General features: G+C 42.3%; 1 protein-coding gene across 1 annotated transcript in view; it reads right to left on the bottom strand.

The window, feature by feature from the left end:
- Positions 1–21376, bottom strand: part of akap11 (A kinase (PRKA) anchor protein 11) — a 60471-nt gene that overhangs the window by 1572 nt on the left and 37523 nt on the right. The window contains exons 9-12 of the mRNA XM_034185827.1: positions 21201–21341; positions 11190–11276; positions 9615–9661; positions 5759–5958 (exon numbers count right to left, since the gene is read on the bottom strand). Of these exons, the coding sequence (XP_034041718.1) occupies positions 5759–5958; positions 9615–9661; positions 11190–11276; positions 21201–21341 (475 nt within the window). The remainder of the gene's footprint in view (positions 1–5758; positions 5959–9614; positions 9662–11189; positions 11277–21200; positions 21342–21376) is intronic.

Raw genomic sequence — 21376 nt, 5'->3', positions numbered from 1 at the left:
CAACAGGAAGTGACAGAATTCTCAGAGCAAAAGAGGAAAAAAAGTCATGGCCTCAGTGCTGGTAAGGAACATTATTGAGTTTGCAGAAACCCTGCATGGCGCAATCACGTGAGAGCTGGATAGAAAGAAAAATAACAGAACCCGGTCATCAACCCATGAACCAACCACAGACTCTGTACCTCCTGGACTCACGCTGCGTGACCCCACCCTCAGGGCTGCACGCACTGCTGCTGCAATTCTCTGCATCCACGACACCGCATAACAATTTACAGCATAAGTTTCAGTCATGACAGGATGCAACTACCCAAATAAGCAAATAATTTGTTCATTCATTTACTGCGCTCACTTATTCCAATTAAGGGTCGCCGGGCAGATTGGAGCCAATGCAGGCAGCCAATGGATGAGCGAGTACACCCAGTGCAGGCCATTGGTCTATCGCAGGGCCGACACATACAGACGTATACCGTGCATCCAAAGTATTCACAGTGCTTCACTTTTTACACATTTTGTTATGTTACAGCCTTATTCCAAAATGGAGTACATTAATTTTTTTCCCTCAAAATTCTACTCACAACACCCCACAATGACAACATGAGAAATGTTTTTGTTGTTTTTTTTTGTTTTGCCAATTTATTAAAAATAAAAAACTAAGAAATCACAATATGAGCTTCATGGCAAAGGCTATGAACACTTATGTACATATGATTTCATAGTTTTTTAATTTTTAATAAAGTTGCAAAAATCTCAAGCTTTTTTCACATTGTCATTACACGGTATTGTATGTAGAATTTTGAGGGAACAAATTAATTTCATCCTTATGGAATGCTTTTGGAGGTGATGGTGTAATGGTTAAAGTGTTGGGCTTGAGACCAGAGGATCCTCTGTTCAAATGCCAGGCTGACCGGAAAATCACTAAGGGCCCAGTGTGTAGTTGAGTACTTTGTATGGCAGCACCCTCACATGGGGGTGAATGTGAAGCATTACACTATGTAACACAAGTTTTGTTCCTGGCTTCTATGTGTTATATTTCAACTGCTTATGTCTAAAGTCTATGGAAAAATGACTACATTCAGCACAAACTTTGATTTTATTTTTTTTACGTTCTAGAAAGTTCGAAAAGTTTCTTGAAATTTCTAGATAATTCTGGAAACTTCTAGAAAATTCTGGACAGTTCTATCAGTTCAAGAATATTCTAGAAGACTACTCATTAGTAGTGAAGGCAAATCGAGAATATTCTTGAAAACAGACAAATTTCAAAATATCATTGTCCTGATCACAGAAGCAAAGTTTCTGTGGAATAACAGCTATTTTCTATTTATTTAAGGCATAACAGGTTAGGAAAACCCACTGTGTACCCAGGAACAAAACTAAAATAAACATTTGTTACATAGTGTAATTTGTGAACAGCTTTGAGCCTCTGATGCAGATGATAAAGCACTATGTAAATGCAGTCCATTTATAAGGCTGCAACATAACAAAATGTGGACAAAGTGAAGCACTTTGTGCAGATGTGCTGTACCTTATATGGGGAAGTGGAGTAAAGTAACTATCAGACACCTGCAGTATTTTCCTGAACTGGAATGTGCCATACGGGATGCACATATCCATGATAAAATGATCCAAAGAAATGCCCTGAGGTTATAATAATACTGTAAAAACATAAATGTTAGAATCAATAGATTAACTTTATTAATCCCTTATGAAGACTCCCTCAGGGAAACTGAGGTTTCTGCAGCATTGTATAGCAGCACACAGGGTATCAAAAGTAAAAAACAATTTGCAAAATGTAAATACAAATATAAATACCAGAATTACTGCTCGCTACTGGCTTACTAGCTGCTACTGTTCCTCTCCTTCCCGTCCTCTGTCTTCCTATTACTCCTCCTCCCCCCGAGGGAGGAGTTGTATAGTCTGATGGCCTGAGGGACAAAGGAGTTTCTCAGTCTGTTGGTCCTTCTCTTGGGAAGGAGCAGTCTGTGGCTGAAGAAGTCTGGTTATGGATGATGGTGTGCAGAGAGTGACTGGCATCACCCTCTGCACTTCTCTGCCAAGTCACAGTGGGAGAAAAGTGCAGAACACTGTTTGTGGAAAAGGAGTTTTCCATCGTTTATCTCAAGCATGGAGGCACCTAAAGATGCACTGGAAAAACACAGTTTGTCTTTGGAATACCTGCTTTCTCATGCAAAACGAAGAACAGGATGTACATGCAGACAAATAATAAAACCCAAAGCCAGTGGGACAGGACACATCTGTACGAGAGGTGATCAAACCACAAGCTCACAAAGAACTTTGCAGAGTGCGCGCGCGCACACACACACACACACACACACACACAGCATAAAAAATGTGAGTGTAGGGATGAATCCGTTCTTTCAGAGCTGAGAATAAAGAAAGACGTGCAGGACTCTGGTGATTTCTTTTTGAGGCATGACAGCTGTGTGTAGCCTGAGTCGCCACACCCGTCTCTCGTATTGAACTTCCCTATTCCAGGCTATTTGGTCATAATACAGTTGTATGCAAAAGTTTGGGCACCCATGATAATTTCCATGATTTTCTTTTATAAGTCATTGGTTGTCTGGATCAGAAATTTCAGTTAAATATATCTTATAGCAGACAAACACACTGATATCTAAGAAGTGAAATGAAGTTGATAGTATTTACAGAGTGTGTGCAATAATTATTTAAACAAAATTAGGCAGATGCATAAATTTGGGCACCCATGTAATTTTATTGATTTGAATACTTTCAGCAATAATTATTCAAGGATTCAAAGGAATCTTATTGTCATATGCACAGAAGAACATGTTCCCTGCACAATGAAATGTGTCTACTGCATTTAACCCATCCTAATTGCCAGTAGGAGCAGAAGTCGCCATTAGGCGCCCGGGGACCAGCTCCAGATGTACATCCCTGCCTTGGTCAACAGCAGGGTTGAGCAAACCAACACCGACCCATAACAAACAACACACACACAACACATAGGCCGGCCCGGTACATAAACATATATATGAAAAGCAAAACACGAGGGAAAAGGAGAAAAACAAAAACCCTCATAGCCGCTGCATTACACAGCAGCAATGAGGAAAAAAATCCCCATCAGCACAGAAAAACAATAATCACACAGACACAAACAAGGACACAGGACGACAACCGAGATTTGAAAAGGTCCAGTTTATCAGAACACTCCGGAGGCAGCCTGTTTGGCGCCGTCAACGGCCTTGTCCGACAATCCTGGAGGGGGAGGGGCAGCCCTGAGCAGTCCTGAGCACAGTCAACGTCAGAGCTGGAGAAGCTGAGGGGAGGGGGGAAGACCAGGGAGCGGGGCTTAAGTGTTGATCTTCTGAGGATGTTTTATCACAGCGACCTTGAAGTGCAGCTGTATTTGGGGAAGCCAAATGAACAGCCAGATTAGCAGACGCCTGAAAGATTCCACAGTTCTGAGAACAGAGTGGCTCTCAATGCATCTGAATGTAGAATGTGGTCTTCACAGATGGTCAGAGCGGGTTTCCAGGGCTGCGATTCAATTCGAGATGTTTTCCAACGCTGCGCAGCCACTGCCTTCCCTATCGAATCAATCATGTAGAGCAGCCTGGAAGGACCAATCAAAGCTGCTTCCACTTTCTTGATTTTCCGGTAAACCAGCATAGTGCCCGCTCCACACAGCAGAAAGCCGGTCACCACCAAGCCGAATATGTACACATCTTCGACGTCCTCCATAGAAAGCATGTAAAGGCACATGACCTGCCATCTCCTCCACGAGTCCATCACGTAACCCATCACATGCGTCCCGGCAGGACAGGTCAGGTCCTCCGCCCCCAAATGTCTTGTAGAAAAAATAGTGTCAATTGCGTTCAGAGACCACTTTAACAGATCCATTTTTGTCATTTTCCAGAAGAGCAAAGCTGCAGCCTCACAGACAACACGCCACAGAAGCAGGAAAGATAAGGAGGGAGGGAGAAGAGAAAAGTGCGTCCGTCTCGGCCAAGTGCAAGCTGGCAAAAAAAAAACAACTTGGAAAATTGGAACACAAAATTGGTTTGGTAAGTTCAATGACCCCTGACCTCCTTACACAGGTGAATCCAATCATGAGAAAGGGTATTTAAGGTGGCCATCTGCAAAGGTTTCCCCTCTTTGCATCTTGTCTAATGAGTGGCAACATGGGAGCCTCTAAACAACTCTCAAATGACCTGAACAAAGATTGTTCAACATCACGGTTTAGGGGAAGGATACAAAAAGCTATCTCAGAGATTTCAGCTGTCAGTTTCCACTGTGAGGAACATAGTGAGGAAATGGAAGACCACAGGCACAGTACTAGTTAAGGCCCAAAGTGGCAGGCCAAGAAAAATCTCATAAGCTGAAGTGAAGGATGGTGAGAACAGTCATAGTCAACCCACAGACCTGCTCCAAAGACCTACATGATTTTGCTGCAGATAGTGTCTCTGTGCATTGTTCAACTATACAGCGCACTTTGCACAAAGAGATGCTGTGTGATGCTGTAATGCAGAGGAAGCCTTTTCTGCGCACACACCACAAACAGAGTCACTTGAGGTATGTTAAAGCACACTTGGACAAGCCAGCTTCATTTTGAAATAAGGTGCTGTGGACTGATGAACTAAAACTGAGTTATTTGGACATAACAAGGGGCGGTATGCATGGCTGAAAAAGAACACAGCATTCCAAAAAAAAACACTTGCTACCTCCAGTAAAATGTGGAGGCGGTTCCATCATGCTGTGTGGCTGTGTAGCCAGTGCAGGTACTGGGAATCTTGTTAAAGTTGAGGGTCACAGGGATTCCAGTCAATATCAGCAGATTCTTGAGAACAATGTTCATGAATCAGTGACAAAGTTGAAGTTGTGCCGGGGCTGGATCTTTCAACAAGACAACGACCCTAAACACTGCTCAAAATCTACTAAGGCATTCATGCAGAGGAACAAGTACAATGTTCTGGAATGGCCATCTCAGTCCCCAGACCTGAATATTACTGAAAATCTGTGGTGTGATTTTAAGTGGGCTGTCCATGTTTGGAAACCAACAAACCTGAGATGTTTGGCAAATGGTCCAAAATACCTTCAACCAAATTCCAGACTCTCATTGGAAGCTATAGGAAGCGTTTAGAGGCTGTTATTTCTTCAAAAGGAGGATCTACTAAATATTGATGTATTTTTTCTGTTGGGGTGCCTAAATTTATCCACCTGCCTGATGTTGTTTAAAGAATTATTGCACACTTTCTGTAAATCCTATAAACTTCATTTCAATTCTCAAATATCAGTGTGTTTGTCTGCTATATGATATATACCAATGATTTATAAAGGAAACTCATGGAAACCATCAGAGGGGCCCAAACTTTTACATACAACTGTAAATATTACATAGTGTAGTGCGGGGGTCGACATCAGGCACGGCCCTACGCACTTGGGCCTAGTGCGAGTGCACCCGGACCTAACCTTGTACCTTTATTCCCCCTGGTGGGAACCCACACAAACATGGGGAGAAGATTCAAATTCAACACAGAAAGAACCAGGCCAGAACCCGAGACCCTGACTGATTGATTGATTGAGACCTTCTGCCTAAAAACTCAAACTTAGCACAATAACTATACACACTGGGCTCCAACATGTCAAACAGCCTGGTGTGGTCCTTTAAAATCGAGGACAGTGATGTTCCTTTTTCTTTTCTATTTAATGGAGAAAGTCAAACTTGCTTCTGGAACATTTACATGCTAGTGGATAATGTTTGTAAGATGTGAGAGCCAATCACCTGCTGTAGCTCTCTCTCAGGACTCAGATGGATCTGGGGAACACCAGCCAGTGAGGCTGCTACCCACTGCAGCATGCTCCTCAGCTGAAGGTTAAAGGTCACATGCTGAGGGCCATGTTGAAGGTGCCACACATCAGAGCTCAAGATGACCAACGACACCTTGGAAGGAGCAATGTGAGACCCGTCCACACGCAGCGTCCCTGAAACACACAGAAAAACCACCAAATCAGATGTCTTCCTCCTCAGGATGCCTCCAGTGATTCTAAAACACACACACACACACACACACACACACACACACACACACACACACACACACACACACACACACACACACACACACACACACACACGCCCCAAATGTTCCCTGGTAGTGGTCTTTTCTCTACCGAGTGATCGGATCAGCACTGGTTTCCCACGCTCAGTCCGTCCATCCCCCTAAAATGGGCTAGGCTAAGTCGGACACAAAAACACAGATGGCAGAAGGAGAGACAGCGTGAGGGTGAATGAGCAGGAGTCAGGCTGAATACGGGGGCGGTAAAATCCCCTGGAACAACACAGACAGGAAATCACACACATCAAGGCCCCACCAAACACGCTCAAGGAGCAACAAGAACCAGAGATCTTTTCCTATCGTCATCCAGCGTGCCAGACTGCTGCAGAAAACTTTACTCATTAATAACAGCATCACACGCCACATGGGAGAAACTCTCCTCTTTCATGATGGCGCCCCCTGGCTGTGTGCTAATAACAATAACAATGCAGGTGTTTGTTTAAATAACTGCTAATCAAAGGTACTACATAATAGTCAATGAAAAAGTCAACCAACTCAAAGGTTTAACTCAAACCGAATGAGTGAACCTACTAATGAATGTCTCAAATGTGCCCAAACATGTCCAGTGGACATTAGCTGAGTGCTCAGGCCCACAGCTCCCCCACCATGGAACATGGGTCCATTCCAGGTTACTCTCCAGGCTGGGCCGGTACCCACTTACCGCTGGGTGGAGTGTCTTCTCCGCAGTCACACACCGGTAGCCTGAAGCACACTCCTGGAATCAAACCCCAGTGTGCATGTTGGTATTTCCAACTCCTGTCTCACCACCACCTGCCCTGCTGATTTTACATAACACTGCTAAAACTAAAACAAAAAGGACAATAACATCGGGCTCCAGGTGTAGGGATCTCCCCAGCCCTATATGTCTAATGAGTGCATGATGTGGTGAGCAAGGTTTGCCTGTGAATCACCATCAAAATCAAATCAAATCAATTTTATTTATATAGCGCCAAGTCACAACAAACAGTTGCCCCAAGGCGCTTACCATGTGGTAAATACAACAGCAACAAAAACCCTGAATTCTGGTGTGCTACTGTCAAAAACTCAGATTTAAAATTATACGTAAATACATTGTTAATAAATGCCTTTTACTGACAATAGACTTCCCTTCAAGCATCAGATTGACCAGGTATGTAAGAAAGCTCACCAACACATGTATTTTTATTTTAGCGTAAACTCTGGAGTTTTAATGTGGACAGCACTTTTATGAAAATGTATGATTGAATCTGTTCTTACCTTTCCTTTTATCTGTTGGTGTGGGATTTTAACCATGAAAAACAAAAACTGTCTGCATCATATTATGAGTGAGTGTAGTAAGAGTGCCGGTGTTTCCTTAAATTACTCGCTGTCCATACATAAAAACAGAGCCGTTAAGAAGGCGTGGTCAACCCTGGATGATCCCCGTGGCACCCAGAGTTCAAACTGCCTCCGTTTGGCTGTAGATTTGTGTCCAAGAGATGTCAGATGTATGTGTTGTTGTAGTGCCGTAAAGCAGTTCATGTTTCTTGCGAGACTCGAGACTCTTGTTCAAAGGAGGCTGGGCCGGTTTCTCCGAAGTTACAAGGCTGGTTTTCTGCTACAAGATGTGTGTTTGCAATAATTTAATGAAGCTCTATTTATCTGAATTCTGTGAGTATAACGGGGATTTAAGGGTGCACACAGTCCAAGGTCAAGTGGCCACTTGACTCTGCACCGACCGCAAGGGAACATGAACCATCCTACAGTAAACATGCAGCGATCACACAGCCTGTATGAAGGAGTGACAGAGTTCAGACAGTCAGACAGTTTGGTCACAGCAGCAGTGTGACCAAAATCGCAACAGACCGGTCTCAGCTGGAGCATTTTACATTTTTTTTCTTTTGAATCAACATATGGTTATTCAACCTTCCATGTGGCTAACTGAAATGGCCACCAATTAGCCACAAGGGCTAACAGTTCAGAGAGAACCCTGCAGGTGGGCATAACGAAGAATACAAACTTCCAAATCATATTGTACAGAAAAATAGTCAACATAATATACAGTAGTGTTCAGAATAATAGTAGTGCTATGTGACTAAAAAGATTAATCCAGGTTTTGAGTATATTTCTTATTGTTACATGGGAAACAAGGTACCAGTAGATTCAGTAGATTCTCACAAATCCAACAAGACCAAGCATTCATGATATGCACACTTAAGGCTATGAAATTGGGCTATTAGTAAAAAAAAAAGTAGACAAGGGGGTGTTCACAATAATAGTAGCATCTGCTGTTGACGCTACAAACTCAAAACTATTATGTTCAAACTGCTTTTTTAGCAATCCTGTGAATCACTAAACTAGTATTTAGTTATATAACCACAGTTTTTCATGATTTCTTCACATCTGCGAGGCGTTAATTTTGTTGGTTTGGAACCAAGATTTTGCTGGTTTACAAGTGTGCTTGGGGTCACTGTCTTGTTGAAACACCCATTTCAAGGGCATGTCCTCTTCAGCATAAGGCAACATGACCTCTTCAAGTATTTTGACATATCCAAACTGATCCATGATACCTGGTATGTGATATATAGGCCCAACACCATAGTAGGAGAAACATGCCCATATCATGATGCTTGCACCACCATGCTTCACTGTCTTCACTGTGAACTGTGGCTTGAATTCAGAGTTTGGGGGTCGTCTCACAAACTGTCTGTGGCCCTTGGACCCAAAAAGAACAATTTTACTCTCATCAGTCCACAAAATATTCCTCCATTTCTCTTTAGGCCAGCTGATGTGTTCTTCGGCAAATTGTAACCTCTTCTGCACGTCTTTTATTTAACAGAGGGACTTTGCGGGGGATTCTTGCAAATAAATTAGCTTCACACAGGCGTCTTCTAACTGTCACAGCACTTACAGGTAACTCCAGACTGTCTTTGATCATCCTGGAGCTGATCAATGGGTGAGCCTTTGCCATTCTGGTTATTCTTCTATCCATTTTGATGGTTGTTTTCCGTTTTCTTCCACGCGTCTTTTTTTTGTCATGTTAAAGCATTGGAGATCATTGTAGATGAACAGCCTATAATTTTTTGCACCTGCGTATAGGTTTTCCCCTCTCCAATCAACTTTTTAATCAAACTACGCTGTTCTTCTGAACAATGTCTTGAACGTCCCATTTTCCTCAGACTTTCAAAGAGAAAAGCATGTTCAACAGGTGCTGGCTTCATCCGTACATAGGGGACACCTGATTCACCTGTTTGTTCCACAAAATTGACGAACTCACTGACTGAATGCCACACTACTATTATTGTGAACACCCCTTTTTCTACTTTTTTTTTACTAATAGCCCAATTTCATAGCCTTAAGAGTGTGCATATCATGAATGCTTGGTCTTGTTGGATTTATGAGAATCTACTGAATCTACTGGTACCTTGTTTCCCATGTAACAATAAGAAATATACTCAAAACCTGGATTAATTTTTTAGTCACATAGCACTACTATTATTCTGAACACTACTGTACCTGCTTAAAGAAATGACAGGGAGGTGTCTGTGTGTGAAGCACACTCACCACTGGACTCCTCTTTGGCATCAAGCTCCTTGTCTTCTGTGTTGTCACTGTGAGAGGAGATATTTTACACAGGTTATTGTGAGAAGGGTCAGAAAGCTGCACACAAACACAGTCCTCTGTCAAAGTAGTGGAACAAGTGCAATTTATTTGTTTTTGCATCATCAGACACAGACGTTTGTTCAGTTTGACATCAAAAGATGGGACATTGCGGTTGGCAATCTGGTCAAGAGATCACATTTTTTTGCACATACATGTCAGATCTTGCTGTGTGTCAGGTCACAGGTCCGACATGCTGGTTGGCCGATAATATCATCTGATATATCAGTATTAGTGTTATTTTTTTTTTTCAGGTATGAAAACTTTTATTTTGCCCAACAATGTAGAAAAGCAGTTACATTAGTTACAGTTACATTACATAGTTTGCCCAGAAGATGTTTACATGCTGTCTAGCCTGGCCGGTGTCTCAGACCAAACTGTCCCCCCCCCTAAAAATCGGTCCACCCTGCCTTCACTGTGCATGCGTCATTAGCTGCGGTTCACCGATTATCGCCTCGTTTCGGCTTCAAACTGCCTTCAGTCATCATCTGTCCCACGACAGATATCTGAAGCTTTTGTACAACAAACATTTTCACATAAATTCAGCATTATTTCATCATAAAAGACGGAGGAAGCGATCAGAGGACCGCAGCCAGACGAGGTGCTGGTGTTGTGTTCACTGCGCCTCCGTCATTTCAAAGCATCAGTAGTGACCCACAGATTATCGCCTCATTTCTGTTTAAAACTGGATTTAGACTGATTTAAGGGGTTCTACTTTGTCATCTGATGGTTAATAATCACATTATTCCCTTTGATCAATTTGGGTGAAGAGACTGTCTCAGACGAGCTGCTGCGGTCCCAAAAGACGCATGCGCAGTGAAGGCAGGGCAGACGCATTTTTAGGCGCTGGGGGTGGGACATTCAGTCTGCGACACCAGGACTTCATTACCCCTTGGTCGCATTAGATGTAAAAGAGACAGAGGCAAAGCAACCAGATGCCATTCGTTTTTAATCAGAGTGGGTGTTTTACAATCAACAAAGAGATAAGTACTATTTTATGCTAATGATGAGTAATGCACCATGAGAACTGCCAATCGGAGTGAAGGCATATCTCAGAGGCCTTTTTTCCCTCTGTTTCATCCTCACAGGACATGATCGCTCATGATGAGCATGCATGCACAGGAAGTTCAGCCTGTGGACAACAAACTGATTAGATGTTTGCATGGCAAATATTTTCCAGTCTAACGGATGTGAAAGGATTGAGCCACCCATGTGGATCTGTTTGGATTTCTAATCAGATTGACCCATTTCATTTTGAGCTTATATGAGATATTTCCACTCAGACTGTCCATCATTTGGATTAAAAATGGATCATTAGGGTCCATGTAAAGCGGTTATGTGGTGAAACCCTGTGGAAATGTCAACTCTCCAGTGTAGCCCTGTAGACAGAGTTCTGTAGACCTCTCCGGGTAAACCCATCCTCTGTGGACCTGATGGACATTTGGACGGTTTTGTCAGGTTAACCAGCTGCTGACTCACCTGTCCGAGGGGGAGAAGGACATGCGCTCCTCACAACCATCTCCTTCCAGGCCCAGGCTGCTCCAGCTACTGCTGTTCCCATTGCTGCTGGAAGGACAAAACAGGCAAGAAACAACTGTAGTTACCCAACCAGAGGCCTCACTGCTCTCTGACTGCCATCACAGGGGAGCTGCTGAGAGCGGACAAAGAACTGAGCGGTTTGACAAACAGCACTCTGACCAGGACGACTTTGGGCACTCGAAATCACCTTCCAGTGTCAGTCAGAGCACAGATTTATCACCACTTCTTATAAAACGCTGACAAACACTGTTTGTTGCCAAAGCTCTAAAATATGACTCAGGTCTTTAAATGGTGAGAGATTCACCATGGCAACCAACTGGAAACAGCAGCAGTGTAACATAAACAGCGTGTGTCGTCGGCTGTGAGTGGTGAAACCTGCACACTGTGGCAGAGCGACACGCTTGATACTGCTGACACATGAAATAATAACCTCTGCTGCAGCCGTCTCTATGAGGTTCGGGCTACACCACCCAGATTTCTACAGGAGGTTAACCCACAAAATTAAGGGGTGAACCCACATACCACAGTCAGCAGTACAGCACTAATTACAACACTTCCTGAGACAGAACAACCCGGGTGTGTCAGGAACCCCCGATGTGGTGGGGCAGTGGGTTCGTCTTCCCACAGGAGGCTCATTCATAATTACCACCTAGTCCTTTTGATATTCCTCAAGTTCATGGTGGGATAATGAAGTTTCATTATTTTTGGTGGTGTCTATACACAGAGTATATTTATTTTGTTGTGTCGTAGAGTGTGGACCTTTAAATTGCAAACTTTTCCCTCACACTAAAAACCTCAGACAGAGGCGGAGAGCTCCACGGGGCTGAAATGTTCATGTAGGAGGTGAAGGAATGTCATATTTATTATGATCAAATATCACAGCATAAGAAAGCTCGATATAAATAAGAGATGGGTGGGGCTATTCACTAACAAGGCCAGGCACGTGGCCATCACTCCTCAAAAAATTACCAGGCTTCTGTGCTTTTGTCTTTGTTCTCACCTCTGAAAGATTGGATTTGTATCTACACTCACTTTTTATGATGTAGCTTTAAGTTATTTCTTGCATAAAGTTTTTTTTGGGGGGGGGGGGGGGGGTCCTGTATGTGCCCTGCAGAGGTGCACTTTGGTGCGTGCTAATTATGCAGAGCAGGTGATGTGACCACCTCCAGACACAGACACTCTTCTTGTCCCACTGCCTTTAGATTTAATATTTTTTAATCTACACACAGAGCTGTGATCTTCATTTTGTGCGTGACAAAGCAGTTGATCCAAACATGCATAGTGTGTTTTACAAATGCATCTTTACGTGCCTCCATGCTTGAGATAAACAGCAGAAAACTCTGGTTATATAGTACACATAAAATTACGATCACATGAGCAGGGTTCTCCCCAGAAATTTTTAGTAGAACAGTGGTGTTGGCAATTATCACCCGAGGCGGGTGATAGCCAAGAGCTCCGGTTAGCGACTGTGATCAGCAGAAAGGTGAGTCACGATTGATATCTTTGACAATGGCTTTGACAAAGGTTGATGAATAAATTGTCAAAAAAAAAAAAAAAAAAAAACATTGCGAGATGAAGCCACAGTATAATGGTGCAGCACCATTATTCCATTGTCTGTGGAGGAGCCTGCCTGAGGTAAAGGTAGAGCACGCAGACTTCATTTATTCATGTATGCCATATGGTGCATTATGATGCGGCAAAATACTGAGGATTTCAGCAATAATTATTTCCCCCCACCTCTGCATAAAAAGCCTGTCTCATATGAATAAATCATGGTATAAGAGATTCATCAGTCATACAGTACGCATGATAAGATTTTTACGGAAGCAGAAAATGAAATATTTTTTGGCTTAGCTAGCTGACTATGATTCACATTCATCAATAAGGTGAGAAACCAGACCAGTTCATAACCTAAATGCCATTGAATGAATTGAGGACTGTATTATCTAAGTAGTAATAATATCATCAGTTGCAAATGTTATATTGACCGGTCATGTCAATGATATGACGTTGGCGCTACTGCGATGTTTGTGATCTTGTACATGAGGCCGCAGCCCAGAGTGCTCACACTAGTCACACTGGACTGTGAGGGTGCATTACACTCAGGTATGGTTGTGAAATAGTGTTGTAGTAGTTTATTTATTTATTTTTTAAACGTATGAGACACTGTGACCCAATTATTACAGTATTAGAGACAAACGTGTCGGGATGCACTGGGGACCTGCTGTGTTGTAGAGCGTGTTGTCATATGTGGGTTCCTTTAATGTCTGAGTGAATACTTAAAGGCTACTTCCCTTTGGTACTTTGTTGGGAAACAAAACACACTAGAAACATTTGGAAACAGCTTTGGAAGAGAGCAGACAAACTAATGAAATGCACATGGTGGACTTTGTTCACGAACACAAGGAGAGCAATCAGACACACCTTGACTAAATATGATGATATATTCTCTTGGCCATTAAAGAAACAGCTGCCAACACATTTTATCTTTCTGTAATGTTGGTTTATGTTAATCAACTCTGCTTCCAGAGTGAGAGCAGCCTTCAGCAGTGAAACTCACAGACACGACAGAATCACTGTGAAGGCTGAGATCTCTGACAACATGCCTGAAAACAGCTCTCTCTCTCTCTCTCTCTCTCTCTCTCTCACTCACTCACACACACGTGTATGTAAGTATGTATTTTTTGGATTGGTGCGAGAAGTCTTTTCTACAGATTAATGTATTGAAGACTAAAGACATGGTCATTGACTTTAGGAAGGGCTCCCACAAATATGGAGTAACTCTCCTAAAAGGTCAGGCCGTAGAAATTGTGAGCACCTATAAATATATGGGTACTGTTATTGATGACAAACTCACTTTTGAGTCAAATTGTGAAGTGGTGTGTAAAAAAGGTCACCAGCGCTTGTTGTCTTAGAAAACTGGCATCCTTTCACATTGGCAAATCTTTGTTAACAATGTTTTATCGTTGTTATATCGAATCTGTTTTATCTTTTTGTTTGGTGTCATGGTTTGGAAATTTGTCAGTTAAAAATAAAAACAGTCTGAATCAGATTGTAAAATGGGCGAGCAAAATCATTGGTGGAGAGACTCAGCTGTATCCAGCCTCTCTGTACATGAGGCAGGTCCAGAGATTGGTTGTGGCAGTTCTAAAGGACGCCTCACATCCTCTTTTTGATCAGTTTGAACTGCTCCCTTCAGGACGGAGGTATAAAGTTCCTTTTTGTAGAACTAAGCGCTATAAGAGCACTTTTATTCCTGCTGCTGATAGTGTACTTAATATTTAATTAATTTATCCGCTTTTTTGCTTTGAGATGGCACACGCTCTGTGACTTTTGTTCTGGCGCCATGCTATTGGCCTGTACTTGCACTGCTTTATTGGTATTGTATTCTTATATTTTTTATATTGTATTTTTATATTTTTATTGTATTTTTATATTTTTAATTATATTTAGGGTATTTTTATCAGTTTTTGTGTGTTACGTGATTGTTATGAATGGTGTGACTCACTGCCAAAACAAATTTACCTTTTGGTACAAATAAAGTAACCTTGAACCTTGTACGTACGTATGTTCGTTCTCCATCTGAGTGTGTTCAGTTTGAACTGGATCGGCTCTGTGGTCTTTGTGATACTGGATATGTTTTGACTGTCTGTGTATCTGGTGCAAGTCAGTTTTTTTTTTTAACAGTTTCTTGGAGGATTTTCATGAGTCCACTTTAGATCATGTCAAAAGTTACCCACATGCTGCACCGGTAGTGACTAAACTGTTACTAACGTATCAACTTCTAAGCTCATCTGTGACTTGTGTCCTCTACAAACTGATGCATCTGCATAATTTAAAACAATAATTAAGGCCCCATTAACAAAAAAAAACAAAAAAACAGTTCATCATCCCTGCCTGTATGCTGAAATCAGGCCGTATCAATATTTATTTATTGGGTGAATTTCATTGACAGGGGTATAGCTGGTGCAAGAACCAGCATGCCCACTAGTTGGCGAGCATGCTTTGGCTGAAGATGGGCGAAGTTTACCAAGCCGGGCCCGAAACTTGCCACTTGACAATGGAGGTAGCGGCTTGAACGCCAAATACATCAGTTGCAAGGTGAGTTTTTTAGCTCTGTGCCGACACATTCTATTCTGTGTGCCTTCTGGCAAACTGTAGCTGAAAAAAAAAAAAATTCTCTCTTGTATCAGAGAAAACAAATTTAAAAAATAATAAAATAAAATAGAAATCTGCCCTCCCTCATCACTTTTTTCTTATGTCAAGGATGACTCATTTTTTTTAAATTTATTTTTAAATGGAGCCTTATATAGACTTTTTTTAAATGTTATATGTGAGTCAAGACTGTGTCCTGTGACAGCAGCTGTTCGAAGTGTTGAAAGTAAAAACAAGCCGACAAGAAGTCACAACAAATGCCTTTTCCTGATAAAAGACTAAAACCTGGTCCAAAGACGAGCCCAAACACACTCAGAGAGGAACAGCCTGCATCTCCCGTTTATCATCATCATCATCAACATAAAGATGTACAAAAGCTGCGTGCGCACAAAAACCTGGCACACGTCCATCTTCACGCCAACGTTCAGATGTATCAAAAGTGAAATGACCGTGGAAATGCGCAGTGCCTCAGGTACAAATCCTGGCTGCCGTACGCACATTTCTACAGCTATTGTTCCTCCGCCGATACGTAGAGGTGATGCTGGGAACCGTTAATAGTGTGAAAACACAAAGTCATCACAGTGATGTGCACATCAGACACACACTGATGAACAACTTATGCTGCGCTTACACATAGGCAAGATGCATTCCGAATGTCCTATCTGCGTCATTCTTGGCACATTCCTGACATTCTTAACGTGACTTAATGCATCCGATTAGGTTTCTTAATAGTGCATGTTAGTGCGTGATATTTGTGATTTTCATGGAGTATGTTTTTGATTGTCAAAATATCTTTGACAAATATCATGCACCACCCTCATTTCGCCTCATGCCGTGGAGGTCGCAACTGAGCGTGTTGATCCATCTTGATTAGTGTTGATCCTTAATAGAGCGTGACAGCATTCTTCTCTGATATGCACACAATTAAACCCTGCTGCACCGCATTCAGTTTCATTGCTGCAGAATGCTGAAGAAGGACAGTGACGCCAAGTCGGCTAAAAGTCTCGTTCCAGTGCTCCTCACCACGCTCCTGCAGGTGTTCCACCTGCTGCTTGATGTTTGGGAAAACACACGAGACAAGATCCGTGTGGAGCCACACATCTGGCTCTCTCACCGTCTCCTCCTCCTCTCTGCACCACTCCATGGCACAAAGCCCAACTAAGCATGCAGTCACAAAGTTCTTCTGCTGTGGAATTTGAGGAGCAAACTGTACTGATCTGAATTGTTCAGCAACTGATGGTTGGATGAATATGGGGGTGTGTGTGTGGAGACAATTCACCTCATTCACAACGTGGCAGAACTTAACAATGTGCTGTTATGCGTGATAGCGCGCAACAAGGCAAACATTATTCTTGTCCGTAATGCATAATGGTTCCTGATAATTCTCTAGCAACACGTGCCATTAATCGTAACGCGTGGTAACAGGCTGCAGCAGTTTCTGAGGACACCTGACGCCTCTGCCTCAAATCATCACATTCGTGATCAGCAACCAAGAATGTATATTTCATTGCATTCGTGACTTGCTGTCGTTATGTGTAAACACAGCTTAACACACCCACGTCTTTGCAATTATATGCGTGGATATAAAAACATGCGCAGAGTGATGCGGAAAACAGCACTAACAGTGGCTGCGTTAGCGTTGTTAGAGGACCTTGCTCATTTTGGTGCAATCCGATGCAAGCATGTATTCAGGGAATGTGAGGATTTACTTGAAAATGATGAAAATCTATATTATAATAGCCTGTGTGCATCCGTATGTCTTTGATCATGCAAAAACTAGGGAAAGCTGACATTTGTTTGGTATGTTTAAGTATTTTGGGTCAAGGATGGACGCCGCCAAAATGGAACATTGATAGGACTAATAGTTTTGGAGAAGCTACAGATATTAGCTAACACTGCTAACTAAATTCTGGACTAACATGTCATTCCAGCAGGGGGCGGTAAATCATCTATATATTAAAAGTGTGAGTGTGTATGCGATTTTATTGAGTAAGTTCAATGTAAGTACATAATATAATTGTAAATATGTTAAAAATACATTGATGACACAATAAAACACTTATTTCCACTGTGGTCATTCAAATGAAAAATAGAAGTAATAATAACTATGATGATAATAATAGTGTGTATATGATAAGATCCTAAACAATTTATAAATACATTAAGGCAGTAAATTAACATTAAAAATTACATAATTAACAGAAAATAAAAGGGTTGACTTCTTCTAAAAATTGTTGAGGTCTAACGTTTAAGGTTCTAAAAACATTCTGGATTCACACACCATTCCAGCTCATTATAGAAACTTTGCACAATATATTACTACCTTTAAAAAATGTCAGCTACCTATTTTATAAACATAACCCAATTGAGAGCCTGTGGATTCCCATGGGCAACACGAGAGTAGGCACATAAGCCGATATTTCCAAGGTCAGTGTTACTGGAGTCGCACGCAGAACTGCGCCTGGCTCAGAAAGCAATACGGTGAGGAGCCAGGGGTTGTCTGTGCTCACACTGATCCTGACCACACTGGGCTGCCTGGCATCAGAGGCATTCCAGCGGGAGCTGGCCGATCGATCAGGAGTGTGCCAGTCAACCTTGAGCTGAGCCATGCCAGCTGTGTGGGATGCAATCATTTGAATGTCATCTAGGTATTTAACAATCCAACATTAAAGTGCAATTTGCAGTGAGAGCCGGTTTCCCACATGTAACTGGAGCTATTGACTGCAAACACATTGCTATAAAGGTGCCATCACATGATGAATTTGTTAGGAAACATTTTCATTCCACCAATGTTCAAATTATATGTGATGCGCAAATGCATTGGGTTGGGTTGGGTTGGGAACAGGCTGGAGGCTGGCACAGTGCGAGATGGGTGGCTATTTCATGAGGAAATAGTTTATCTGTGTAATTGTTCCAAATGACAACCAGTGCGAGCACATTTGGGGATGTGCACATTCAAATATGTTTTTTTGTTATTATTAATGTCTTTTTACATTGATGGAGAAACTAGAGCCACAGATCCTTAACAGGCCCCCAACTGTCTCTCTGTTTTCAGTATTTGTCAATAAATGTGTGTAAAGTTGTTAATGTCACACACTGTCAGCCGGCGCATCTCATTTCTTTTAACTTCTGTGTGTGTGTGTGTGTTGCTCTGAGCTCACAGTAGCCACACACACACACACACACACACACACTCCCACTAACATACTGCCTGTTTCATATTTATTCCGTTTTACAGGGTACCAAATAAACTATCCCCACGTGTCTCTACGTAATGTCCACTCATCTGCAGCTCACATTCGGTATACTTTCTTTTCTGTGTTCATGTTGACTGATCCGGAGGCGGAATCCCAGCTCCCAGGGCATGTTAATATGAATTTGCACATTTAAATGGGTGCGGGGAAAAGGGAGAAGCTGGGTGCATGTGTGCTCATTTCCACATTGATTGGGATGTACAAATGGAACGCGCTTGGATCCATGTGTACGCACAATTTGATACATCTGGATATTCCGTGCAAGTCTTTGAACATGAGGTCTGAGGAGGCCGACTTCCTCCAAAAGACTCCAGTCCCACAGCTCTGACGTTACTAAATCAGATGTCAAATCAATCAACATTTCTTTGTACAGCCTTTTACAACAGAAACATGGTGTCGAAAGTGTTTTTCAGTAAAATCAAAGATCAAGAATTCACAAAAATAAAACAAACACAATAGAATTAAAGAGGCACATTAAAACAAAACAAACACGTTTTACTTCTCAGATTCTGACAATGTCCTCTTTGGTTTTTTTTAGGTGTCGTTGCTGTGGGTTAGGGTTATGTCTGCACCAAAAATAAGTGTAGTTCTCCATGGATACAATTTGGTGGGGGATGGGGGGACATGTCTCCCCCACCTTGTCAATCAGAGGGGACAGAATATGGTATGTCCCCCCCACCTTCTGACATGTGTGTGTGTACTTGAAACATGCTATGCCAGTCTTATGTGCAAACCATGTCAATCTTATATGCAAAACCATGTCATAATAGCATCTTTGTTTCTGCAAGTTTGTATTTTTAGCAGCATTGACTTGTTTCCAACACCTGTTTCTTGTTTGTCACATTCAGAATTTTCTGGGACTGCATTTGCCCAGATCTGAAACCAAAAATAGTTGCCTCTAGGGACTAGTGCCTACATATAAGTATCAATGGACCATATGCTAATTGACTAAATTCTGAAAGTTAGAAAAGGAAATCAGAAAAGCTATCTGGGACCTCAGAAAGCCCATCTGCAATTATTGCTTGATCTCCAAAATCAGTCTATGCAAGTGAAATTATGTTCAGTATGAGTGTTGTTATTAGGGGTGGTGGCCAAGTGGTTAATGCGCTTGGTTTCAGTGCAGAAGGCTCCAGGTTCAAATCCCACCCCTGCCACATTTCTCCATGTAATGTGGAGTTGTGTCAGGAAGGGCATCCGGCGTAAAACCTGTGCCAATTCAACATGCAGATCCACCTTGGATTTGCTGTGGCGACCCCGAGTGCAAACAAGGGAGCAGCCGAAGGGACTTACTATGAGTGTTGTAATTAGTGCCACTTCGAAAATTAAATTCATGATAATTTATCCTAAACTTATGAACCGTTGTTTTTTCAAACTTATGCAAAAACAAATCTTGAGAAAAAAAATACAGTATATGATAGTTAATAATTATTAAGAGCCTGTTCTTTCATATTTCTGAATACATTTTACCACATTACAGTTGTTTTTTTTTTTAATGAAAACTCAACCTATCATTCTTTTTGAGTTCTACACATGTGGTGATACCTTATTTACACCAGGATGTTAATAAAATCAATGCTGGCTATTCTCAGAATAAAGTACTTATATCCACAGTTTCAAATTGCATAAGTCAAATGGTGTCCACTTTATGGTCTTCTCAAAACATTAAAATTACTGTTCTGGATGCTCAGAATGCATCTGAACTTATCTAGAAACCGTTGGCTTCTGGAGGCCTAAAGCGGCTCCCCAGACCCCCGGCCTATGAGCTTCCGCCCTGCGGGCCACGCTCTTTGCCCCCCCATTTCTAGTTCTAAATTGCACCCTTGTAATTCTCTATTATCTTTGAGAATAAAGAGCTGCCTTCTTCTGTCAGCTAAACTCGGTGTTGCCAGGTAAAGACACACCAATAAGCAAACACAGCTTCAAAAACAAGCCCAAAACATGGGCATGTTCTGTCTTCAACGTGAATGCATTATGAACATATGAAACTGAAGCCACTCTGAATATGAAAAGAACTTAATAAAAAAAAACTTCATACGGCATTTTGGGCCGTAATGGGCTTCCTTAGGAGGGTGACTGGTGTCTCCCTTAGAGATATGGTGAGAAGTTCAGTCATCCGTGGGGAGCTCGGAGTAGAGCCACTGCTTCTTTGTGTTGAAAGCAGCCAGCTGAGGTGGTTCAGGCATCTGGTAAGGATGCCCCTGGGCGCCTCCCAAGGGAGGTGCTCCAGGCAGGTCCATCTGGGAGGAGACCCCGGGGAAGACCCAGGACTAGGTGGAGAGATTATATCTCCACACTGGCCTGGGAACACCTCAGGATCCCCCAGTCAGAGGTGATCAATGTGCACAGGAAAGGGAAGTCTGGGATCCCCTGCTGGAGCTGTTGCTCCCACGACCCGAAACGGGGATAAGTGGTTGAAGATGATGATGATGATATGACTCCACTGCAGCTAAGCTGAAGGTGATAACGTTGGTGTGCTCTCCGTGCTACTTGTCGTCAGTAATTTTATGCAGCGATTAGTTAGAGAAAACCAGGTGTTTGATACCTGTCACTGAGGTGGAGGAAGCTGCTGTTGTCATCTGGGTGCTCATCTTCAAAACTCAGATTGGACCAGCTGCCCAGACTGTCATCACCTACACTGAGCTGCTGAGACACAGTGGACTCAGTTGTTTCCTTGCCTGGAGAGCTACACGTGTACAGATCGATGGAGAGAAGCACAAA

This window comes from Thalassophryne amazonica, chromosome 14 (genome assembly GCF_902500255.1).
Source record: "Thalassophryne amazonica chromosome 14, fThaAma1.1, whole genome shotgun sequence".
Taxonomy (NCBI): domain Eukaryota; kingdom Metazoa; phylum Chordata; class Actinopteri; order Batrachoidiformes; family Batrachoididae; genus Thalassophryne; species Thalassophryne amazonica.
Note: the sequence above shows the minus strand (reverse complement) of the source record. Positions and strands in the feature narration are given on the sequence as shown.